General features: G+C 39.7%; 1 protein-coding gene across 1 annotated transcript; it reads right to left on the bottom strand.

Moving 5' to 3' along the window:
• Positions 1-51: 51 nt before the first annotated feature.
• On the bottom strand, positions 52-23,266 carry ap4b1 (adaptor related protein complex 4 subunit beta 1). Its single transcript, XM_063464823.1, has 14 exons — positions 23,159-23,266; positions 22,859-22,976; positions 19,730-19,954; positions 19,520-19,650; positions 19,217-19,364; positions 17,701-17,986; positions 15,798-15,896; positions 13,998-14,109; positions 13,134-13,217; positions 12,899-13,002; positions 8,485-8,692; positions 8,086-8,400; positions 2,222-2,374; positions 52-1,055 (listed from the first exon to the last, which is right to left on the bottom strand). The coding sequence occupies exons 2-14, from the start codon at positions 22,969-22,971 to the stop codon at positions 556-558; spliced, it is 2,478 nt and encodes an 825-aa protein (XP_063320893.1). The 5' UTR covers positions 22,972-22,976; positions 23,159-23,266; the 3' UTR covers positions 52-555.
• Between the last annotated feature and the right edge of the window lie 216 nt (positions 23,267-23,482).

Below are 23,482 nucleotides of genomic sequence, written 5' to 3'. Positions count from 1 at the left end.
AAACGCCCTGAGCTATTATGTTAACACAAAAGCAAAAGACAGATACACAGGTTTCCTTTATTTTATAAGTTCTTAGTCATTTTTAAATTATTTTCTATTTCTCTTGCATTTTCTCATCAGCCATCTAACATTTTAATTTTAAAAATCATATCAAACGCAATCTAGCATCAAATAAACTACAATAATAAGCAGCACACCGTGGGTAGGTAAGATAACATCATCATTGTATGTGTTTGTAGGTAAACAGTATTTATCAGCCGCTTTTGGTGCATTGGGACTGATCCACAATAGTGCCCCCATAAGGCCAAACATAGCCTGAACTCAGCTTTAAAAAAAAATCCTCTGAGTTTACGTTACAACTTTTTGGTAGTTTTCTCTTAAAAGGGGGTAGTAACTGTCAGTTGCTTGTGCTTTCCTGTTTTATTAGAATAACAATGCTTCATAAAGTTGGACCAGTTTTGAATGTGTTTACTCCTTCAATATGCTGTTAGGCCCAGGCGGTGTGACTGATGAATGAATTTGGAAGGATGTAGATCAAAGGGGAAAAGTCTATTTTTAATCTTTCTCTGAGGACAGTGTGTTCAGTACAGTGGTAAGGATTGTGAGAAACTGTCTCAGAGCGTCATCATCTTTTGGTTGCTGATTGAGAATCACTTTTATTCCCTCCTCCTCTTCCTGTCTGTCTTCGCTCACCCTCAGCCTGTCAGCTGTTGCATCCATTTCCTTTCTCACCAGTTGGCCTTCTTTACCCTCTGCTTCAGCTTCACTGTAAGCTGTGCCTTTTTTTACTCCTGCTTTCTGATTGGCTTCTCCAGAACATAGCAGCTCCCCCAGTATGAGCGTAGTGTTGGGTGCGTCCATGGAGTGGGAGCGCTGGGTGTGTGTGTACAGGTAGACCCTCCAGGGCAGCATGTGCTGTGGCGTGAACGCCAGCGTCTGGATATTGACCAGCTGCATGGCAGCTTGGAGGCTTTGGGGAGAACAGTGAAGTACTGCTGGACACCGGACACATTCTTCTATCCACGCACAGTCAACCTCCTCTATTTTCTCAGCACCTTGTCACAACAAAACAAGAAGTCACAATGATAGCTTTTAAATGTGGAGAAACACTGTACATGTCAAATGTTCATGAAACAAGAGAAATCATGAATTTTAAAATTATTTTATTTTCTAAATCTATGTGCTGGAGACCTTATTACTCACTCAGAGTCAAGAAAGAAAAAAAAAGCTGTCTGACTCTGACATTTAAAGCCATCTGAAGCCGGAGGTTTTCTCTCACACACAATACTTGTGGTGAGGTCACTGCAGATGATCACCATATGATAAAAAAGGTAACTGGATAATAATAAATGATAACTATTATTATTACAAGTTTGTCATTGCTCATGCTGTAATGTACAAACAGTATTTAACTATAATTTTCAATAATAGTTTAAATATCCTGGCTATTTTCTCAAGAAACTAATTGTCATCTAAATGTACAGAAAACAAACAGACCACATTCATATTTGAAAGCTGTATCTATAAATTCATTCTTCTTACATGAGTAAAACTAGCATTTTCCCTCATGAATCTATGCACTCATTATTCATACTTTTTTTGCAGTTTTTATCCACTTTAAAGTTAATTGTGTTGTGTTTTGTTGTGTTTAGTGCTGACGTGGGACAGTTTTCCAATTTTATTGTACTATCATGCTAAGTATGACTGTGCAATGACAATAAAGAGTTATGATCTCTCATGTTACTCGATAACCCATACTGATGAAACAGAACGTTTTTGTTCGGTATAATTAGGTACAGTTAGGTATAATTAAGTCCTTTTACAGCCAAAAATTTCAGTTTTGTTGTCTTATTTTCCTTTTAACTGAGGGCAGTGTTCTCATGGGAATATCTTAACTATCTGAGCTACAATACATCCTGACACATTCTAACATGCAGTGTGGGTTTCAGACCTTTATATATACACAGTTGTGAGCCTTTCAAACATCAATTTGCCACAGCTTGACACTAATCAAATCTAAAGTATATCAGATTTGTAATTGAGTATATACACATTACTTTGGTGGAATTGGTATATTCCACCAATGGAGATTTCACACTCTTGTTAAAGATTTTTAGGAGGCCTACATGCTCCTTTTAACCACATTTGCTATCGAATAAAGGGGAAGCTTTAGCTATGAATCTCTGACTTTAGTTTTCAATATAACCTTCCATTTCATTACCGCGTTCAGTATGCAAAGCCTGTCGCTGCAGCCACAGGTGCTCAAAGTCCTCTGGGCTGACAGCTGGGGAGAGGGACAAACTGAGAGGGGCTGCGATGCTGGAAGCCAGGACATCAGTGGAGGAGTCTGAACACCGCATGGCATTGTCTGATCCTAGAGAGGACATACAGAGACAAAGTGAGAGGAAGAAGGGGAGGATGAGGTTAAAAAACAACCAAACAAAAAACAACAGGGCATTCTGAGAGGAGTGGGAGGGTTTTAAGTATTATTAAGTATTATAGTAACACAACGTTCTCAGACTCACACACACACACACACACACACAAATTACCCCTAAACCTACTAACTGATTGCAGTTCTTGCTGCCAAGGGTACCACAATCAAGCATTTGCGATAACTGGCAATGACTCATTCACATCACTGTGGGGGAATTTTGGCCACTCCTTTTTGTAGGATTGTTTTAATTCCGCCACCCTGCAGGGTTTTCAAGCATGAACAGCATGTTTAAGGTCATGCCAAAGCACCTCAATAGGATTAAAATCTAGACTTTGACTAGGTCTCTCCAAATCCTTCATTGTTTGTGTTTTTTTGTGGGGGGTTTTAGAGTCATTCAGAGGTGCTCAAGTGCACTTGGGTTATGCAGGTTTTGGGATAAGTGGGTTACGTGCATATACTAATTTCTGGACTTTTGGCTTGCTTCCTGGACCACTTCAGGGCTTCATGGTTCCATCAGTTATAACTTCATTAAAAAACGAAAACAAAAGTTATAACATGTCGTCCAAGTCTCGTTAGTCCACAGAATATTTTCCCCAAAGCCTTGGGTATCATCAAGAGTCACAATGTTTAGGAAATGTTTTTGTAACGCTTTCTAGACTGACAGATGTCAGTTACTTTGAAAGAGAAGTAGGTTAAAAAAGCTAAAAAAAAAAAAAAAAAGCAGCTCATCATGCAACAATAACGACAGGTGGGGCTTTTCTCTGTTTTCGTTGTATTATTGTAGGGTGTTTGCTTTACAATATAAAGCGCCTTGAGGCAACTGTTGTTGTGATTTGGCGTTATAAAATAAAAATAAAAATTGAAATAGATGGCTAAGCCTTACTGATCTTGGCTGAAGACCTCGTGCTGTAAGTGTTGCTTATGAGTATTATCTGACTGATGGAACATTCTGTCTAATATTGTGGTGAACTGGTGCAAAAGGAACAAAATGGAATTGAAACATGTGAATCTGCAGTGTCACAGCAAAGTTTTACACTAAATATGTGGGAAAGAGGTGCTACCTACAGCATGGAACACATCTCTAATACACTGCTCCAATTTTGTAATACCACTATAATTTTCAATTTTGGCTTAAGAACAAGACTTGAAATTGCTGCCGTTCCTTTCATGCAGGACACATACATTTTCCATTAGGTGAGGACATTTCCTTCTAGCAGGAAAACCGCAAAAATACCAGCAACTGAACCCAGATGACAATGTGTTGTTAAGTAACCTTGATAACCTCCTGCAGACAGATTAGTCATGTTGTGTTTTGTGAGGCAGTGAAAGCAGAGTGCATGGCAACACTGCGCTGCAATTCAGTGCTCCATTAGAAACGTGCATACACGCAACTTTTTGGTGACAGTATGAAAACTGTGAAAGTTAAATATGAATGTTTAAAGTAAATTAAGTTAACAGATAAAGATGGTGTCATGGACTCTTTAATATTTAGTGGAGTTTTTATGTTTTATTTGTTGTCCTTCCTGCTTACAGACATATTAGACTACCTACCACACAACTAATAAGCATCATGACTTAGATCTGTGTGGCTTTACACTCCTGTATAGCACTTACTTGTTTAAATACTCAAAGTGATCAGTTACCCCAACATAGAAAGAGGATTTGTCATGGGAAATAATGTATACTGTTTTGGTCAACAACACAGGCAGAAATAGGTCCAGCTCTCAACTCAAGGGAAATGCTGCAGTGGGGCAATAAGACAGCTATGCATAAACAAACGCCCACAAAGCTCAATGAACTGATGCAACATGGTTAAGTAATCTGAGAGACTAATACAAATAATACAGAAAATGATTATTATAAAGGTTATTGCTGGTAAAAGGCAATTCTAGAAGCTAGTGAGTCTACTTAGTTTTTCACAAGACTTCATGTGACTGTACTATTTTGTCCAGTGGGCTTTGAGCCAGTGTGAGGTAGCATAACGTAAGCAGCAAGGAAGGTGATAAGTAAACAGCATCAGCAGACTATTTAAGTTTCTTTTAAGTATACTTTATTTCTGGCATCTCCATTCTACCATAAAAACAACCAACCTGGTAGGCAAAAATCCCACTTGCTTTATACAGGACTTTACACACACCTGAACCTCGTTAGTCTCTACCACTGGAAAAAAATAGGTCAGACCAAACAATGCAATTCTAAACAAAGAACAGGAATCCGATTATGCATGAAATTGACAAACTCATTTTCTCAGCTAAATGGTCTGAGAAGTAAAACACTGCATACAATACAACTCAAAAGGCTACTTTAAAGAAAATAAATAATACTATACAAAATGAAAAGCCCTTCATTTGGTTACACCCAGTGATGCAATCAATGACCTCATGACCCTATATAAACAGGAACTACTGTGGCGGCCCTTCCCACACACCTGGTTTAGATATAGGACCTGAAGTGTGCTGACATATTGCATCGGTGTGTGGTTCTCCAGCTGCACCACAGCACAGAGAAAGGCACTCCAGAGAGTCATCAATATGGCCCAAAAAATCATTGGACATCCTCTTCCCTCCCTGAAGGACCTGTACAGCACTCGCTGTCCCAAGAGGGCACGCAGCATCCTACGGGACGGTACACACCCAGGACACGAGGTGTTTAAGCTGCTGCCGTCTGGCAGGAGGTTCAGGCTGCTGAGGTCCCGAACAAATAGACTCAAGGACAGCTTTTACAACAGGGCAATAGCCCTGATCAATGCAAATAGCTGACCTGACTGGCTACCTACCTGGACTTTTTTGGGAGGGGTTAACAACGGTAAAAACAGTAATAATAATAATATTTATATTTATAACAAGGTGCAATAATAATTAATGTGCAATAATAACAGTGTGCAATACAAATACACTTATTCTTCTTTTTTATTACTAAGTTATTATACTGTGTTGTGTTGGTTGTGTTGCGTTGTGTCGTATCGTGTTATATGTAGTGCCGACGTAGGACAGTTTTCCAATTTCATTGTACTATTGTACTATGTATGACTGTGCAATGACAATAAAGAGCTATCTTATCTTAATAAATGGACAAACGTGGTAAGTATAAACAAAGCAACATAAAGAAACATAATTTACTAGACATTTGCCTGTGAACAGAAGAAAATTCAAATGACCTGATGGTTAGTAGTGTTTGCTTTAAAAAACATATGCATGGATGTAATGAATGTAACTACTGCTACCACAAACAAACCCGGGATAGTGTGTTAAGCAAAGTTACACCAGCAATGTCTAAAATAAAGGACTATGGTTGACTGTAGAATAACAAGGAAATAAATTATCCATATGGTTAAGGGACAGGTGGTAAATGAGTTCATGCCTAATCACTTTGTCACAGCCAGTGATGCTATTTCATTATTTATTATGAGACATTAAGTCACAGTTACTAGATAAAGCCTTTCTCTCTCTTTTTTTTTTAAACCTTTAGTACATCACATACAATGCTTTTATTGTAAGACCTGCAGTCTTCAATATAAATACAACACTGCTGCTGTGTCGTAAAATCTTTTTATGATGCTTCTGTCATTGAGTTGTTGTGGACTTTGCTTTGAAAAGCACACTTCATTCAGGAAAAAATAAAAATAAAATAACATCTAAAAAAAAAAGAAGAATATAAAGGCAGGAGATGCCAACACTATACAGTTAGCCATAAAGTGAATTAGCTAAGCCAACAAACACCCAAGAATTTCACTCAAAGTTAGCCTGCACAGCAAAATTTACCAAACAATAACAACGTGTGTGTGTGTGTGTGCGCGCATCTGGATATAAAACTAAGTTAAACCCTCTGAATGAAAGAGTTTATGATCATACAGAGTCACTAACCTTGACTAATGCAATAAGTAAAGCTATGCTCCCACACCCAGTGGCTATGGCTATGAGCTCGACTTTCCTGTGATCAAAATGTGAACATGAAACGGATATATATGTGGTTTGATTGTGGTTGATTGGGCTCACAAGCTTGTCGTGGTCTTTGAATGTTTCCCTTGTTAGTGAGAGAATATTCTTCTACTGGTTTAGTGCACCTCTTCCCCAACTATGACATCACAGATGGCTTCTAACTGTTCCTCACTCTGTTCCTCACATTTCTACATATTAAATGCCGTGGAACAGCATAAGGAGGAACGTCCTAAACTTTGACAGTAAAATATTACACCCACAAAATCACAATAAACACAGGCGTGGAAAATCCTGTCAGATTTGTTTAGAGAAAATTTTAATTAGAACAATTTAAAAGAAACAAAGTGAAGAATCATAAATGGAAAGTTGTGTGGTTGAGAATCTGCAGGTGGCCATACAGAATCCAAGGCTTCTGTAAAGGTAAGATTTATTTTCCAGCAGTGGGGAGAACAATGTTTTAGCCACAACATGTAAAAACACTGCCCCACAGTAAAACAAACATATGGGAGTTTGAAAGACATCATCCAGAACAACATTCCTGACAAGCCAGAAACCAACCAACCTTCCAAGAACTACACCATCGCTCATTTGGACAAAGTATTAGCCCCTGACTCATTTCAAACATTTAATTAGGCAGAAACTCTTCCTGGTGCTAAAAATTGTCACAGGCGACTAATTTAAAAGTATAGAAAATCCGAACAGTGTATGCTCAGCTTTATTGGCTTTCCTCCAACATCAACTTCAGGTAGTGGGCATGCTGAAAGGTTGATACGACGACTCTTACCCTCAAAAGGGAGTTCCTGTTGCTCCGCAAAGATAACACAAGCAAACAATTCACATCTACTTTGTTTTTGTAACCCCACCCTGCAGAGTCCAGACGCTAGCAGTGTGCTTCTGTGAATGGAATACCTGTCAGCTGGATAGGAACAAATCTTTATACCGATTTTAAATATCCACAGTCCTGGTGGATGAACCTTAAGGACCTAATGATGGTAATTTTTCAGGACTAAAATGTTAAGTTTTACAGAGCTTAGCCTTGTTTATTTGAGGGTTGTCCCAAATGTCCAACGGTGACAAGATGATTTGGAAATATCTGCTAGGAGGCAAGTCAGGTTTGCTAAACGATTTATGTTGTGTACAAGGAAGCCTTTGCATCTTCTACAACCCTCACTGCTTCACCTGAGTGAAGTAATCGTGTCCTTTACTATGTAGATCTAAAGCAGGCACACAGCCACACAAACACCAAACAAACAGAGCTGGATTTAAAAATGTAGACGATCCATTAAGTGTAATCTTAAAAGAAAAAGAAAATGTAAGACAATTAAAACATTTCAGTCATTATTATGCCTCAGAAAACGTTCATAAAAGAAACCCAACTTCATTATAAGTCGTTAGCATTTTTAAATCCTATTTTCTATGCAAGAGGTGACACAGGAAACTCAACTGAAGGGAATATTTGAACAGAACGAATTTGTATAAGCAAATTCTTTGGTTTAAATATATGCTAGTCTCTGTCAGCGAGGCGTCCTGATGGTGAATTAGCATGAACATTATAAGGAAGTAATTTTAATAGTTTGTTTTTAGAACTCCATTGGATTTTTATTTTAGAACAGGCATTTAGTTTAAATGTGGAAAACATTTGCGCTGTGCATAGCACAAATTCAGCCAATCAGATTTTCAAAGCAGAAGGATTTCAGTGTCATGACTCACCTGAATGAACCTCCTCAATGTGACTACAGCTCAGTGTGTCTGATAGGTCGGCATTTGGCTTGGGGTTATAGGTCATGTGTTCGGGGCTTTCCCTGCTGGCTGACTCGGCCTCTACAGTACCCTGGCTCAGAGGCTCCAACGTGTTAAAACAGCATGCCCACTGGCTGACAGGCTTGGCGGGACGCCCAATCAGAACACCCAGAGAGGGATCTGACCTCCGACCCTGAAGGACCTCGCGTGTCTTTTCTATCCCACAATGAAGCAGGCGATAGTAGAGAAGAGCCTGATCACGCACGCACATGTCTGTCTCCTCCTCTGGAAAACACAAGGGCATCAAAAATGATCTATTTTTATCATGATCTGTCGTATACACACGTGTACACACACATAAACACAAACCTATGCAGTAGTGCAGCAGTCTTCCCAGCATGTCTTGTGTCTCAGCAGGCCGACACAGGAAGAGTCTCATGGTGGCTGTCAGCAGCTCCATCTTGATTCCCAGAGAAGCCTCGCTTCTCACTCCATCGATGAGCACTTCCAAAGTGTAGGGGGCACTGGAAATTCGCTCCCCATATACACCCAGCAACCAGAGCAAGGCCTGCCTGCCCTAGTGAAGGACGCAGTGGAATATTTAGATCCGTGACAAATGGGACTGCGCAAACAGAAACTGACCGATTTATCAGTCGGCCAATATCATCCACCTATATTTGTGTGGATGCTGGAAGCATCCACACTATTGAGTTCCTGTTTCTCTTTATTCTTTATTCCACTATATTATTCTAGTTGCTTCTGTACGTTTTTTGGCACTTAACTAGTCCCTCCCTGTGCTATTTTCACTGTTCAAATTTTAAAAAATTCTGCTCTTTCTGGCTATGACTTTTGGTGCTCATAACTTCTATACTTTTTGAGATATTACATTTTTTATGCAATTTTATTTATCCCATTGAAATGAATGGAACACATTATCAATGTGGTCACTTATTTTTGCTTGCTGGGTTGAGTTGTGTTTTAGCTCAGTGAGATGAGCAGCCGTTCTCAGAGCGGGAGGCCGGGGTTTAAATCCCACTTATGGCAGCATTTTTTTCAGTTGACAGTTAAACTTTTTAAATTCTTTTCAACACAAATTTTAGCTTCTTCACCCCTTTTCAGCAGAATTTTCAGTTTTTTCACCCCTTTTCAGCTCAAATCCCTGCTTTTTTAGCTGTTTTCAGCTGAAACCTCTTTTCAGCAGAAATTCTGCTGATTCACCTCTTTTCAGCCTTTTCACCTCTTATCAGCACAAATCTCAACATCTTCTGCTCATTTCAGCAGAATTGTCAGTTTCTCCATCTCTTTTTAGTTTTGTGAGAACCGGTTTGGCTCAGTGAGATGAGTAGCTGTCTTGAGACCAGGAGGCCTGGGTTCGAACCCTGCTCAAGGCAATTTTTACTTTCAACAGACAATTGAACTTTTTCACCTATTTTCAGTACAAATTTCAGCTTTTTCACCCCTTTTCAGCAGAATTTTTGGCTTTTCACCTCTTTTCAGCAAAAATTTCTGCTTCTTCACCTGTTTTTACTGACATGGAATTTTTGCAACTTTTCATCTTTTCAGTAATTTTCAGCAGACAGCTTCAGCGTTACAGCATCCACACAGCATTTTTGCAGAAAATGCAACTTTTTCTAGTAGCTATTAGCTATCAGTGTTGGCTTTTAACATTGGTCAATAAATGAAACTGTCAGTATAAATGTCAATGCTTTTCAACCATAGTATGAGTTTTGATACTGCATACATAGTTTGCCCAACACAGGATACTTTGCAAGCTTGTTATTGAAATGCAGACTTAGTATACCACAAACAACTAGCTGATCAAAATAGTAAGGCAGAGTGTAACTGAGTGAACATGTAAGTAACGTAAGTGTTAGAAATTAGTTTATGATTTGTATGTCTGAAAGAAGAAAATTTCTGCTGAACATTAGCCATAATACGACTCACCAAACATCAGTATTACGCTTAAACCATTATATACTGCTGTTTGACATTTGCAAATCATTGATTTCTGTTTTTTCTAATTTACATTTTGCACATTGTCTCAGAATCTTTGGAATTGGCTTTATATTCTCATTGTTGACAGTTTCAAATGACCATTTTCGCAGTTACTTAGTTTCATAAGAATTTATGCCTACTCACATTTGCTGCCAACATTACATAACATTATAAATTTCTCTGCTGTTCAAGTTCTCAAATTTCTGGTGGCCTCAGTGCTTCAATTCAGTAAGCCTACTCCAAACAACAGAGCGTCAAGTACAACCATGACTGATAGCATGGTATAATGAGGCTTTTTATTTTTTGTTTGATTACTGCAAAGCTTTATCAGGGTGATCATGTATCTGCAAACATAATACAAAGTCTAGTCAAACAGAAGTGGTTTCACTGTCGTCCTATATCACTACCAAGAAATGCTTGGTAGTATAATTACCCAGTGCCAAGCTTGTTTTTATCTCCTCAAAAGTCAGTTCTACTCCAAAGTACAGTTCTGAAATATATCTGCATTTCTATTTCATGCATTTATTACAACCCCAACTCCAAAAGAATGCGTACAGTCGTTATAATGGGGGAAACTATACAGAAAAAAGTTCTTGTACTGGGCTGCTGTGGAATACTGCCAAGTTTGCCATTATAACATGGGAGCCTATGGCGACTATCTCACTTCATTTGTCACCCCTTGATATTTCAGCGGTCTAAAACAAAGTTTCAGGGATTTTTTTCTACACATCAGTGTGAATAAGAGAGCAGCCGAAAGCAGCGCAGTGAGAGCAGATATTTTCGATCTGATCATCTCAGCTACATGGTTCTGGCATTAAGCACAGGTAATGAAAAGAAAAGCAGGTTTTCAGGGGGAAGGAGAGGTAAAACAGCTTGTTTCAGACAAATGAACTTAGTGGTAAAACAGTGCCCTGCTAACAAGGATTAGTTTCAACTGTGAATCATATACAACTACCAGAAACTAGAGTTGCAGAATAACAATAGGAACTCAGTAGGATATATCTACTTTAATGGGGGCATCTGGATATTTCACTTGCACTTAGCATGAAAAGAAACCTGGCCCCAATTCAAATACTTTGGAGGCAATCACTGACCAGAAAACCACATAATTTGTTAACATTTCTTCACTTTAAACTATGTTTCATAAATTGTGTTTAAAGATAAGATAGCTTGATTAGCATAAAATTATATGAAACAAAGAAGTTGTTGGCCTAAAAACTAGCTACGACAGATGAACAGTATCTGAATGTCAAGACATAAGTAGAAGTGCAGCAGATCTGACCAGACATAGGACCTGAGAGATGCATCTGGGCCTTTGACTGATCCATTAATTGTTGACTCATTCAAAAAGTCCTTTATAAGGAAAGTAAAGAGGAAGAAAAGGCTGAAGAACACACTGCACAATAACTAGACTGACAATCCGTGGCAACGGGTCTTATTGTGGCTGCTCCATAACCAACGGCTGTGGCAGGCTAAGCGTGGGTACTGAAGACGCGCATCAGTAAACACATAAAATGCACTTTGAGCTGTTTGTTCTACTTATTTAACCATTACACTGTCCAAACCACAAGTCAGTACATGGGATCCAAAAAAACCCAAATGCACAGACTCCACAAACAAATACAACTGTTGCACCAATTATTACACCAAACTGCAGCATCAAATTGCAGTCAACTGAAAGTTTCACCTTATGCTCACCCTACCTTTCTGCTAATCAAACAACAGGTGAGGTGAACAGGTGGGTGCAACCACCACTGTTGCCTAATACGCACCCATGAGTCACGCCCCACAACTGTGCACCAAAACATGTGCTTTCAGATTCTAAACCAACGCACTTGACCCAAAAGGAAAAACTCACACATGGCAAGTGAAATTTGAAATGTATGATTCAAATCATTTTCAAAATGCGCAGAGAAGCTTAGGAGAGAGATACAACAGTGAGAGTCTACAGCTGTAAAGCACAATGGAGGTTTGTGACTACATTTGAGCCAATGATGTTGGAAATCTTGTCAGAACCGATGGACTTATGAAGACAGAACAGTACCGTCAGATTTAGAGCCATCGTGTAATAGCATCTGATTGGCAACAGATTCATTTTTCGGCACGACAGTGATCCCAAACACACTGCCAGTGCAGCAAAAAACATACCTGAATAGAAAAACAGGTCTGGGTCTCCCCAGAGCCCAGACCTTAACATTACTGAAGTAGAGAACAGCCAACATCAAAGAAGAGCTTTAAATGTTCTTAAAGAAGCCTGGAGAACTATTCCTGAAGACTCGTGTTGAAGAATAAAGGTGGTTACACCAAATACTGACTTTCAGGCTTCTTAGAATTGTACAAACCCTGTTTTTACCTTATTTACTATATTTCTGTGTTTGTTTGCACGTTTCAATAAAGAGCTGAAGCTAGTTTGCAGTTTTCTACCAAAATATGAAAGGATTAAGAGTGGCTCATGAACTTTGCACAGTGCTCTATACCCTACAGAAAATGAAATAAATTATTAATGGATGCTTGGGATTATGTTCACCAACTTGACCATAACTGAAATGTATCGTTACAACAGACTGAAATAACCTTGCAGAATTATGAAAGTAAATTTAAATTTCAGCATATAAAATAAAATACCATGATAATGCCCTGTAGAATAAAAAAAGTTTCTGTTAAGTATATTTCTGATAATACTTTTACCAATTTGTATTTTCAAAACAGGACATCTACAGCACATACTCATTTATGGCATGATATTGTTTTTTCTTGCACTCAGTATATAGGTATGTCAGGATCTAACCTGGATATCCTGCAGTGTTTCCTCGCAGCCTTCCAGTGCAAGGCACACAGTGTCGCTACACTGGGGACACACCCAGACCAGGTCACGCATGGTCTGCACCACCGCTGAGAAGGGTAGCAAGAGAGTAGAGAGACAAAAAATGTGGTGGAAGAGTAAAAAAACAGCTCTGACAGCATGAAGCTGTTTGTGTGTATACTGTACTGTATGTGGGAGGTTGTGGAACTGATGTTTTTACCAGAAGTGATATGATCCTGTTTGAGTCCAAGCAGCCCAGTGAGGATTTGTAGACATCTGTCGCTGTAGCTGCGTCCAATATGACCTGCATACAATAAAGGCAAACACAGGGCGTTAGAGTGACTGATCAAACACATGGATAATGAGTTTTTAGAACCTGAACATGTTCTACCCAGAAAATGCAGCACGCTGTGTATTCTTATCCTTAATAAAAGGGATGTGTTGTTCTTTGCTTATCATTATTTACTTATTGTCAGACAAATGGGTTAACATTTTGCATTTCAGGAAGGCTGAAAACAAATGAATGTAGAAACTCCATTTGGAAAGAGTGTGTCTACTGGTGTGTAAGATTAACATTAACATCAGCAATTTAAATTTGAAACGAAAAGCAGTTAGTTACATTTAGAGAAAAAAAATCCTTTAATTCGTAGTTTATAACACAATGGGTCTGGGTAGTGGAACCACAGAGCTGGAATGGTCTTGGTCCCAAACTCTGGTGCTTATAGCAAGATAAAATGTTTTCTATTCAATTGTTTCAATTTCAACATATACTTCACACACACAGGTTCGGGAACACAGCAAAAACATGAAGGCTTATAAATATAAACCAGCCTTCATTTAATACAGTATGAACAGAGTAAGACAAAACATTTGAATATCAGGATGTGTTACTAAATCCATATTATTTACAATCTAGTGCTCCTAATCACTACACCCTCATTGATACAGCAGTCTCCACCTGAAGAAGTTTTGTAAAAAAAAAAACAAAAAAAACAAAACAAAACCCTACAATAGTAGACACAACAGAGCCTGAGTGTCAAATTACATGATACTGGCACACAGCAGCATGTGTGAACATGTTTACCTATTGCTGAGATTGCAGCCTGGGCAGTGTCAGTGTTGACATCAGTGCAGTATCCTTTCAGCTCATCCAGTATCATTGCTACGTTCTCGTCATTCACCAGCTCTACCAGCACCTGCAACACACAGCAGCTGAAGCTATAGTACCGTCAAATGATCGCCTCCAGCTGCTAACACTGGGTACTAACTCTGGACTTGTGGAAAAAAAAGTAGTAATGCAAAAAGCTAAAAATCCAATTCTTGGGGCTGGCTCCAAGATTAAGCTAATCCTTTTGGATATTAACATGTCCAAAGTTAGGAGTACGGCGTGGACTGACACAGGCAGCTGTAACCATGAGCTGTCTGTTAGGTTTTATCTCCATTAATGGGGTCACTATGAAGCTTCAAAATGCAGTCCCAAAAACCAAAGGCTAACATCAAAGTGGCTATGGCCATCTTTTATTTACTGTCTATGCCAAAGTATATACATGAAAGCAGTGTCATGGAGCATCCTGACCAAAAGGAGGAAATACAAACTTATCAAAGCACCTGAAAGATGTTTCCACATCTGTACAAAGAATTCATGCTAAGGGGGTTTCAGGTGCTTGTTAAACTTGGCAGCTGTGAACCAGTTGGGATCAAACTCCACCCCTCCAGCTACCTGTTACAAAAGGATTAATTACTTTGTCGGGGTGTGGAGTTAGCTCACAGTTTGGGTAAAATGGAGATGGACAGATTGGCATTGTACCGTCGACAAGGTGAGCATTGTATAACGCTACTGAGGAGGCAAATGACCCAGAAGGTAAACCTCTCAACCAAGTCTACATTGAAAATCTCACCTATGAATATGAGCACTAATTAGTGATAAAAATGTTGAGTTTGAACAGGAACTCAAATACAGTTGTTCCTCATTAGGTTTGTAGCTGCCTGAGGAACCAAGATAAGCAGAAAACTAGAGGCAGCTTGTAGATGGGGGTGCTCTGAAAAGAGCCCGTTGAGGCTGTTTGAGCATCCTGGGTGCCTTCCAATTGGAGTTTTTTCAGGCATAACCAACTGGGATAAGATGCAGAACATGTAGAGACTCAGCATCTCACTTGTCAGGATCTCCCAGGAAGAGATGGTAAGTGGTTCTTATATAGCCATTTATGTAACTTGCCTCATTCACACAAACACTGTTTGCTATCGAAAGTGCATTTTACCGATGGATGCATCAAAGAGAAACTTGGGGTTAGTATCTCACCCAGGGACGTTTGGGTAAGAGCTGGAGCTGCCAGGGATCAAACCTCCCATCTTCCAATTAATAGATGCCCTGCTTTACCTCCTGAGCTACAGCCACCCAGGATGGAAAATGATCCTGTGTAAAGGAAATTTTAACTACCCTGTTTAGCCAGCTGCAATCTGACTCTGTGCGCAACAAATGGATGAATGAATGGATAATGGAAATAGTGGAGTGGAGTGAACAGAGTGTCATGCTGCAAGATGAGTTGACCACTAAGTGAAACTGAGAGAATCTATTCAAGCAGGACTTACTGAGGCAACCTCAGGGTTAACTTTCAGTGTTCTGCAGCATTTGTAATGTCTGGAGTCTGCATTTATTTAATCTCATGTTTTTCTAAGACATAAAGTTTCCTTTTCCTTTGTATAAAACAAGAAGTTGGTCCACCAACACAAAAGTATGTCCTATGTTTACTGGTTAGAGTTTTACAAAATAAGTATTAGGACTTTGGATTATTACAGCTAAAGTTTTCTTCTTTCAAAAAGCACATCATCATATAAAAACAAACTGAAGATGAAAAATTCAAAGGATGAGCAAAACTGGCATCACCTGCATCTTCCTTTCTTTGATGTAGGCAGGCTCAGCATAGCCACAGAAGAAACGCTTGTAGTGCGGCCCCAGCAGGCCAGGGACAGAGCGCAGCAACAACTGCAAGCAGACAGACATATCTTTTTTTTCTCAGCATGACATGTACACATAAATCCAGATGCGGTGAATCTGAACTGTTGCTGCTCCCTCTGGGGACTAAAAAAGACACACGTCCACATGCCAATGATTCACTAAGTGATTAAGCTTTTCCACAAAGACAGAGTTATCCAGTCAGATGTCATATTAATTTGTACAATTTCTTACACTTTAACTTAATACCGAAAATTTAGGATTTTGGTCTAGACAACCCAAAATGTGATGTCCACATATGTGGACGCCAGGTCCTAGGAGGTTTTAATTTCCTCAACGTAGCCACTACTTGCAATTTACCTAATAATTTTTAATAATTTTCCAAGCAGCTTGTGACTGCCCTCTGGAATAAGGAATAATATCTTACATTATTGAATTTAATTCTGTTATATTTATGCAGTGCCAATTTACAACATATTTGTACCAATGTGAATAGGGTCATTCTGGTCTCTGGTCTGATGACAAAAGTCTCTTTGTGATAAGGTGAACTGATTTGAATGTGTGGTTCCCACCATGAAGCTAGCAGGGTTTCTGATGACAATGTTGAGGGAAACACTTTAACCAGCAGGGCACTGTTTGTTTTCCAGCATGACCAAAAGCCAGTGCTGGGGAGTAACGAATACATGTACCGCCGTTACGTATTTAAAATACAAAATATGAGTAACTGTATTCCTTTACAGTTACCGTTTTAAAAGGTGGTATTCAGAATACAGTTACTTTGTTGAAATGAGTGGATTGCATGGCGGAATTTTCCTGTTTCATAAGGCTATGAACTCTAGATCTTTGGTGTCCATGCCGGTGGAAACCCAAACAAAAACACGCATTAAGAGGCTCTCATGTCTGTGTCTCAATCACGCGGCCCATGTCACCGCTACTTGCAGCCCGCATAATGGCGTGAAGAAATATTTTAAAAAATTATTCACAAAAATGATTTAATAAGAAGGCAAGAGGCAGAGTGTTACAGGCATCGCCCTAAAGAATGTAGCCTCATGGGCAGTGTAGTCCGTGCTGCAGGGAGAATTGACTGTCATACCTGTTATGTGTCTGTGAGCGCGAGGAGGGAGAAAAAGGAGAGTCGAAAAGTAAGAGATGTCACCGACCAGAAACGGGAGATGGAAGCATATATATATATATACACACACACATACAAAGTTGACCCAGACAACAAAGTAAAGCTAGTTTTCGGCTACGAGCCCGACATAGAACTCAACGTATTAGCCAGAGGTCTCTTTACGGTTTTATGCCTTTACGGTTCGGAGCCGCGGACCGGTTTTATACTCGCGCGGAATAGTTTTCTATACAAGATCGCTGCAAAAAGTGCAGCCTTACCTAATGTCCATCCTACTGTTACTCATTTTATATTAACATTTAAAAATCTAGTTGCTATTGGTATGGTGAATAACCTTCAGTAAAAGTAATAAATCACACAGCAATAGTACATTCATGTAGTTGTAAAAGCATGATAATATATTAAGTAATCCAAAGTATTCAGAATACGTTACTCTCATTGAGTAATGTAATGGAATACGTTACAAAATACATTTTGGGGCATGTAATCTGTAGTGGAATACATTTTAAAAGTAACCTTCCCAACACTGCCAAAAGCACACCTCCAGCCTCTGTGAGGGCTGTTTGAACAGGAAACTCAGTATATGTGAGAACTCTGAAAAGCTCAGAATGACAACCTCATGAGGCTGGTGGAGAAAATGAAGCTGTTATTGAAGCAAGTTCTAGCTGCACAGTCCACTCACATGTTTAAATTAGTCGCACTGACCTGTATGTGGCAGACGGCAGCAAACCTCATCTCTCTGGACCCACTCCCACAGGCCGCAAGCAGGGGTCCACTGACTCGTTCCAGGGCCGCAAGACTGATGGCGGGCAGGCTGGAGGAGACGCTCAGGAAGAGGCTAAGGGTGGCAGCCATGACAGGGGGGTGGGGGCTTACAAGCAAGGAGTCCAGCAGGGACAGGATGTCAAAGAGCTCGTCCTCTGACTGGGGCCTGTAGCGCTGAAGAACTCTCAGCACCTCACACTGACCCCAAATGTCACACTCCTTAAGCCTAGGAGGACAGACAGACTTTTTTTTCTAACAGTGTCTTTATTTATTTTGAACATAGCACTGTACACATCCACTAAGCGTAACAAAACAAGTAGCTAAACTTACATAAACTACAAACTACACATACTGCCTTTATCCACATAACACCATAAAGGAAAGGGAAAAAACAAATATTAAATTTCAGTTCTTTGTATTCTCTACGGCAAAGAAAGACACGGCTCAAAATGGTCTAACTCAAAAAATGATCTTTAATTTTACAAAAACAAAAACAGGAAGGACAGACAGACTGTAATATGTGAGCCACAGCTGCTCAGCTCACACATGAGTATTACCTTTCAGCCAAAGCACAGGATCAGTTTGAAACTGATAATGTGATGTGCATTCATCATAGTTTACGAACTCATTTTGCCACTGAGAAATCAGTTTCAATGTTAGGACAAAATATAATGTTGATGTTAGGTGATGGAATAAAATGTGATTTTATAAGCGTGATTATTTAGGGTCAGTTCCTGGGCAAGTTCTTACATCCCCCCAGTGCCAGTAGCGGAAATTTGCTGTCACTGACAAAAATGAACAAAACAAAATAGCCTGGTAGCAGATACGGCTGAGGAAAGTCACCTGGACATTGCCAGCGTTATGCTATGCTACAATAGTTAAACATGCAGGGAAATATATTTATGTGCACATCTGCTCTTCCTGTCTATAATGCTGGTTTAGACAGAAGTCTAACAGGAAGCTATTTGGCTCTGCTGATATGATTAGCTATCTGTAGAAGGCTGGATGGTAGCCACACACACAGACAGTCCTGCAGATTAAGGCTCTCATTAGACGAAAAATGAATTCAATTTCAGTAAGAAGACAGAATGCCTTTTTTCCATTAACTGAGTAGCAGATAAAGAGGAGAATGTAAAAACATTAGAAACAAATTAATGGCTTTCTTCAAACCTCTCCTTCTTTACCCCCCTTTTTTAACTTCTTCCTGTGATGGGATTCTTTTTCTTCTGGTGAAATTTCACAGTTTTCTAGATGTGTCACCATCCACCACTTCAGCTACCCACTTTGCCTAAAGGTAAAACAGTAGGGCACTCCCCTAAAAACATCACATCTGAAATTAATCAAAGACCTAATGCAGTTCAGCACTAACAGTAAAATAAACTGCATGCCAGAGCATCCTTATTTTGACAGATTTCATGTATCCACATTTCATCTGATGTTTTAACTGTGGACCAACCTGTTGAGCAGGTGGTGGGTAATGGGTTTGTTAATAGCAACACCACCCTCCTCCTTCAGGATCTCCTCCAAAGCTCGGAGGCAATTCACCATCACCACGGGGTCCGGGTCCCTCAGGAGGCTGTAAAGTTCATTCACCACTGCTGCATCTGGAAAGAATCACAAACAAGAGGTTTCTGTACATGACGCTGATGTATCAGCAAGTGAAACACACCTGCTGATACATCAATAGTGATGGGATTAACTTTCTTCTTTCTTGCAAGAGAAGAAGAGAACTGTGTTAACGGGATAAAAAAATCCCCACCTATCTCAGAGCTAGGTTGGAGGTTGTGCAATTTGGCCCAGCCGAGTACAGCCACACGTCGTACGCAGGCTGCTCTGTCTCTCAGTCCTGCTGTTAGAGGCTGTTCCACATACTCCACCAGGCTGGGTAACCTGGCAAACAGACACATTCAAAACCAGTCATGAGTGGATGTGGCAGCTTACACTGAGGTCCCTGTGTACAGCAGCTCACCTGAGGTTGGTCATGTTCCTGAGGGCTAGGCTGCGGACCATTGGGTTTGGATCCTGGCAGTCCTTCCTCAGAGTGTTGATAACCAGCAGGGACAACTCCGGGTTTAAAGTGGCGTAGGAACACAGGAAGACATAAACCAATTTCTTCTGGACTACATCTACTGTGGCACAGGCTTTCACCATCTCACTGAACAGGCCAGACACATCTACTCCTTGTGACATGGTCCTGAAATGGAAGGGGGTGTAGAAGGGGGACAGATAAACAAGAAGAAAGACAAAAGCGGGAATGAATAAGGAGGGGACAGTCAGAGTTGAAATAGAGAAAGAAAGATTACAGGAAAATGAAAAATGGGGAAAGAGAACAAAGAAAGAGACACATGGAACAAGAGGAAATGATAGGACACAGGAAAACCTTTTAACATCACATTTAACAAACATTTAATTAACATATTCTTCTTACTAACAAAACTTTGTCAGTGCCCAGATATTTCAAAAACATGTGAGTGCAGAGAAGAATATTTCTGCAGGCTTCCTGAAAGAGATCCAAAGCTCTCCTTTGGAAGCTGGTTGTCTTTTGTTCTGCTCTCTATCAAGATGATCCCCCACTGCTTCAATAATATTCACGTCTGGGCTCTAGGGAAGCAAGTGCTCCATTTTGTGTTTTTCTCTATAGGTTTTTTTTACTGCACTCTGTTTGGAATCATTGCCGTGCTGACAAACAAATCCACTGCCAACCAGATGCTTTCCAGATGGTATTGCACGGTAGATTAAATCTGACAGTACTTTTCTGTCTTCATAATTCCATCAGTTCTGGCATGCTCCCCAACACACTGGCTGAAATGCAGCCCCAAACCACAACAGAGCCTCCACCATGTTTTCAGATACCATTCAACTGCGGTAGACAGTATTTCTTAAGCCTGCCACTTCTTCTTCTTCCTCGGTTTCTTTAGGGACAGCCTGCACACCACTTTGAGATAGTTTTAACCTCATTAGAGCAAAAATACTATTTCATGTCTTTCAAACTCTATTACTGTTGGCATTTCTGTAAATTTAACAAACAAATTGGAACAAATTATGTATTTTTGCAACAGGCTGCTAGTAAAAAAGAGCCTAAAGAATACAAAGCACAAACTAGGTCTTTGCTACTAAGTTGTCTGTTATGTGTAGACACAATGATTCATCCCTTCAGTTAGGCATCTTTTTATGCGTTAATGCTTCCTTCATAAGTTAGTGATAAGTATATAAAACAAACAACAAACATCCCTCTGAAAACAGTCAGGTACAAGGACTGGAAATGAGTAAAGAGGAAGTCTAAAGAAACACGTCAGAAAGCCTTGTGAAATATTGTTTAAAAAACATACAAGAAGGTCTGGGTGCCTGAAAGCAAAATATAAAGAAATGAGGGGTGGCTCAAAACTTTGCACAGTACTGTATATCTTCATATAGTGACCTAATTTTCTTTTTAATGTTGCCCAGTGTTTAATATCAACATTCATTATTGGAACAGAATAAGTCCACTTTAAACCTTCAGCTTACGTCTTTCCTTGAAATGATCTACTGCTTCGTAGCGAAAACAGGATGATAAACCCCCAGTCAGTAGTGATGTTAGTGCTATGTCACTAGTCCTGGTTGGTCTTAAGCCATTGAAACAAAGGGGAGTATTAGTCAAAACAACAGAGTGTTACTACTGAGGGGTACGATTGGGACCTAGGGGCTGTGTAATGCTTATATGTTCACTTTCCTTTCCAATATTATTTATATAAAAGGCGAATGGAACTTTGGGGTCTTAACAATGCAGCCAATGTAAAAAAGAGCACTGTTTTCCTGGGTCCATCTCCTGACAGCCTTCCATTTTGATGTTTCTCGTGGGAAACAGATGTATTTTTTCATGATCCTTAAACTGTATTTGAATAACTAGAATCCATACTTTAGTAAGTTTTATGTGTTTGTTTAATGTTACCTAACTTTCCAGATTGCCTATGATATGTAGTCTACACCAGTGTTTCACAAACTGATTACAGTTTTAACGCATCTGTTAACACAAGGGATGTTGAATTAAGTAGCTTGCTGTTTTTTTCTGTTGTTTCAACACTTCAGCTCTCTTTCCTTCAAAGACACAGCAAAGAGCGAGACTTTAAAAACACACAAAAATGAATCATGGTGAGTCGAGCCACATGTGGGACTGTTCAATTGGGTGTAAAATGAATTTCATCAATCTGAGCTTCCACAATAAATAAGCAAAATGTTAACAACGCTGACAACAATTCGCAACCATTTTCACTGCGATTATCTCATTTTCTTCTTATTCACAGTTAGATGCTTATGACTCGCTGTCAGCAGTTGGAAGAATGTACTGAGACAAGTGTGCAGGGACTGTATCTCAATTTGTTAAACTTTATTACTGAGAATGTTTGTTCACATAGCTTCTTCTGAACATTTCTCCTTATGTGTGGAAAGTTTCAAAGATGAGTAACTGGGCTGCCTTGTGGACAACAAACACTCTTAAAAGTGTTTTTTGTAATTTTGTGAGAATATCGACAAAGCTCCTGGTTGTGTACAGCTTGGTAAAAAAGTCCTTGTTGCTTTTGCAGATGTCTGTTCTTGTTCTGCATCAGTCAAGTTCTTATAGTTCTCTGCATGTGTAGCCTCATAATGTCGATTTAAACCATCATCCTTAACCATAACCATAGCAACCTGCTCTCCACCAGCTAAGCACACAGCATTGCCTCTGATTTTAATAAATAACTTCTGAATAGAAGTCAATGTCTAATAAAAGACTGCCAAACTCGTATTTCTCATAAACATGGAATCCAGCACATTTACAATGAAGCTGATTTCCTTGTGCACACATATCTACGTAAATCTACAACAATAGCAGTCATCTTCAGAACCAACAAAGCTGTATTGTAATTTCCCACAAAAATTATGTCACTCTTTCATATTTCCAGTTAGCTGCTAGCTAACACCTGCTTTTTACAGTGACAATTAACTTAAATTGCATGGGGGATGGGTTGGGGTGGTAAGCAGGTTCCCAAAAGCAAATGTGTGCCCGGCACCGTTTGACAGATGAATGCGACCTTGCAGGCAAACCGCAGCGCCTGGTGGCTGAGCAGAGGGATGAGATGAGTACCTGATCACTTTGAGGATGGTGTTCCTGTACCGCAGCGGGTCTGACTGGACGTTGGGGTTGGACAGAGCTCTCCTCAGCTCCCTCACCGTCTCCTCCCCGCCCAGATAAGGCATGGTGGCTAAGAGACACAAAAAACATCATTCTGCTTGTCAGTAACAAGCAGGTTCCAACTGCACCTCTGGCTGGTGGTTTGACAACACAGCCGGTGACCCAGCGTTCAGCCGGTGAGATAAAACGCAAAGCTTTTATATGACACAGCAACCCAGCAACACACGAACTTGTTCATTTCAAAAGCATTACCGTTTAGCACTTTGAAGGACGAAGTTCATCCGTAACAAAACAACAAAAATGGCTAGAATATTTACTCCCTCTACACATCCGCATTTCTTCTTCAGCGTTGTTTTTCTCGTTTTAATCCCATGCTGCTCTCTGCTGGCTGGCGTGAGTATAGCACGACAAAGGCAATACTCGCCCCTATCTGATACTTTGTTTATATTTCGGTGGAAAATGTTGCACTTTACTCCAGTCCAAATTGTTGAAATTTGAAGACTTAGTGAAATTACAGACATTATTATTCATGTTCAAGGCAAGAAATAATACATTACCTCTTAAGTTACAAAGTTT

This window comes from Pelmatolapia mariae, linkage group LG20, assembly GCF_036321145.2.
Source record: "Pelmatolapia mariae isolate MD_Pm_ZW linkage group LG20, Pm_UMD_F_2, whole genome shotgun sequence".
NCBI classification, from domain to species: domain Eukaryota; kingdom Metazoa; phylum Chordata; class Actinopteri; order Cichliformes; family Cichlidae; genus Pelmatolapia; species Pelmatolapia mariae.
The sequence above is the reverse complement of the archived record's forward strand: the minus strand, read 5'-3'. Positions and strand labels throughout refer to the sequence as shown.

Bases quoted from the DNA above. Each gene is read 5' to 3' on its own strand.
- ap4b1 (XM_063464823.1), bottom strand. From the start codon at position 22,971: ATGCCTTATCTGGGCGGGGAGGAGACGGTGAGGGAGCTGAGGAGAGCT. The intron at 19,955-22,858 runs GTACTCATCTCA...CTTCCATTTCAG, and splicing joins ACCATCCTCAAAGTGATCAG to GACCATGTCACAAGGAGTAG. The intron at 19,365-19,519 runs GTGGGGATTTTT...GATTCTTTCCAG, and splicing joins CCAACCTAGCTCTGAGATAG to ATGCAGCAGTGGTGAATGAA.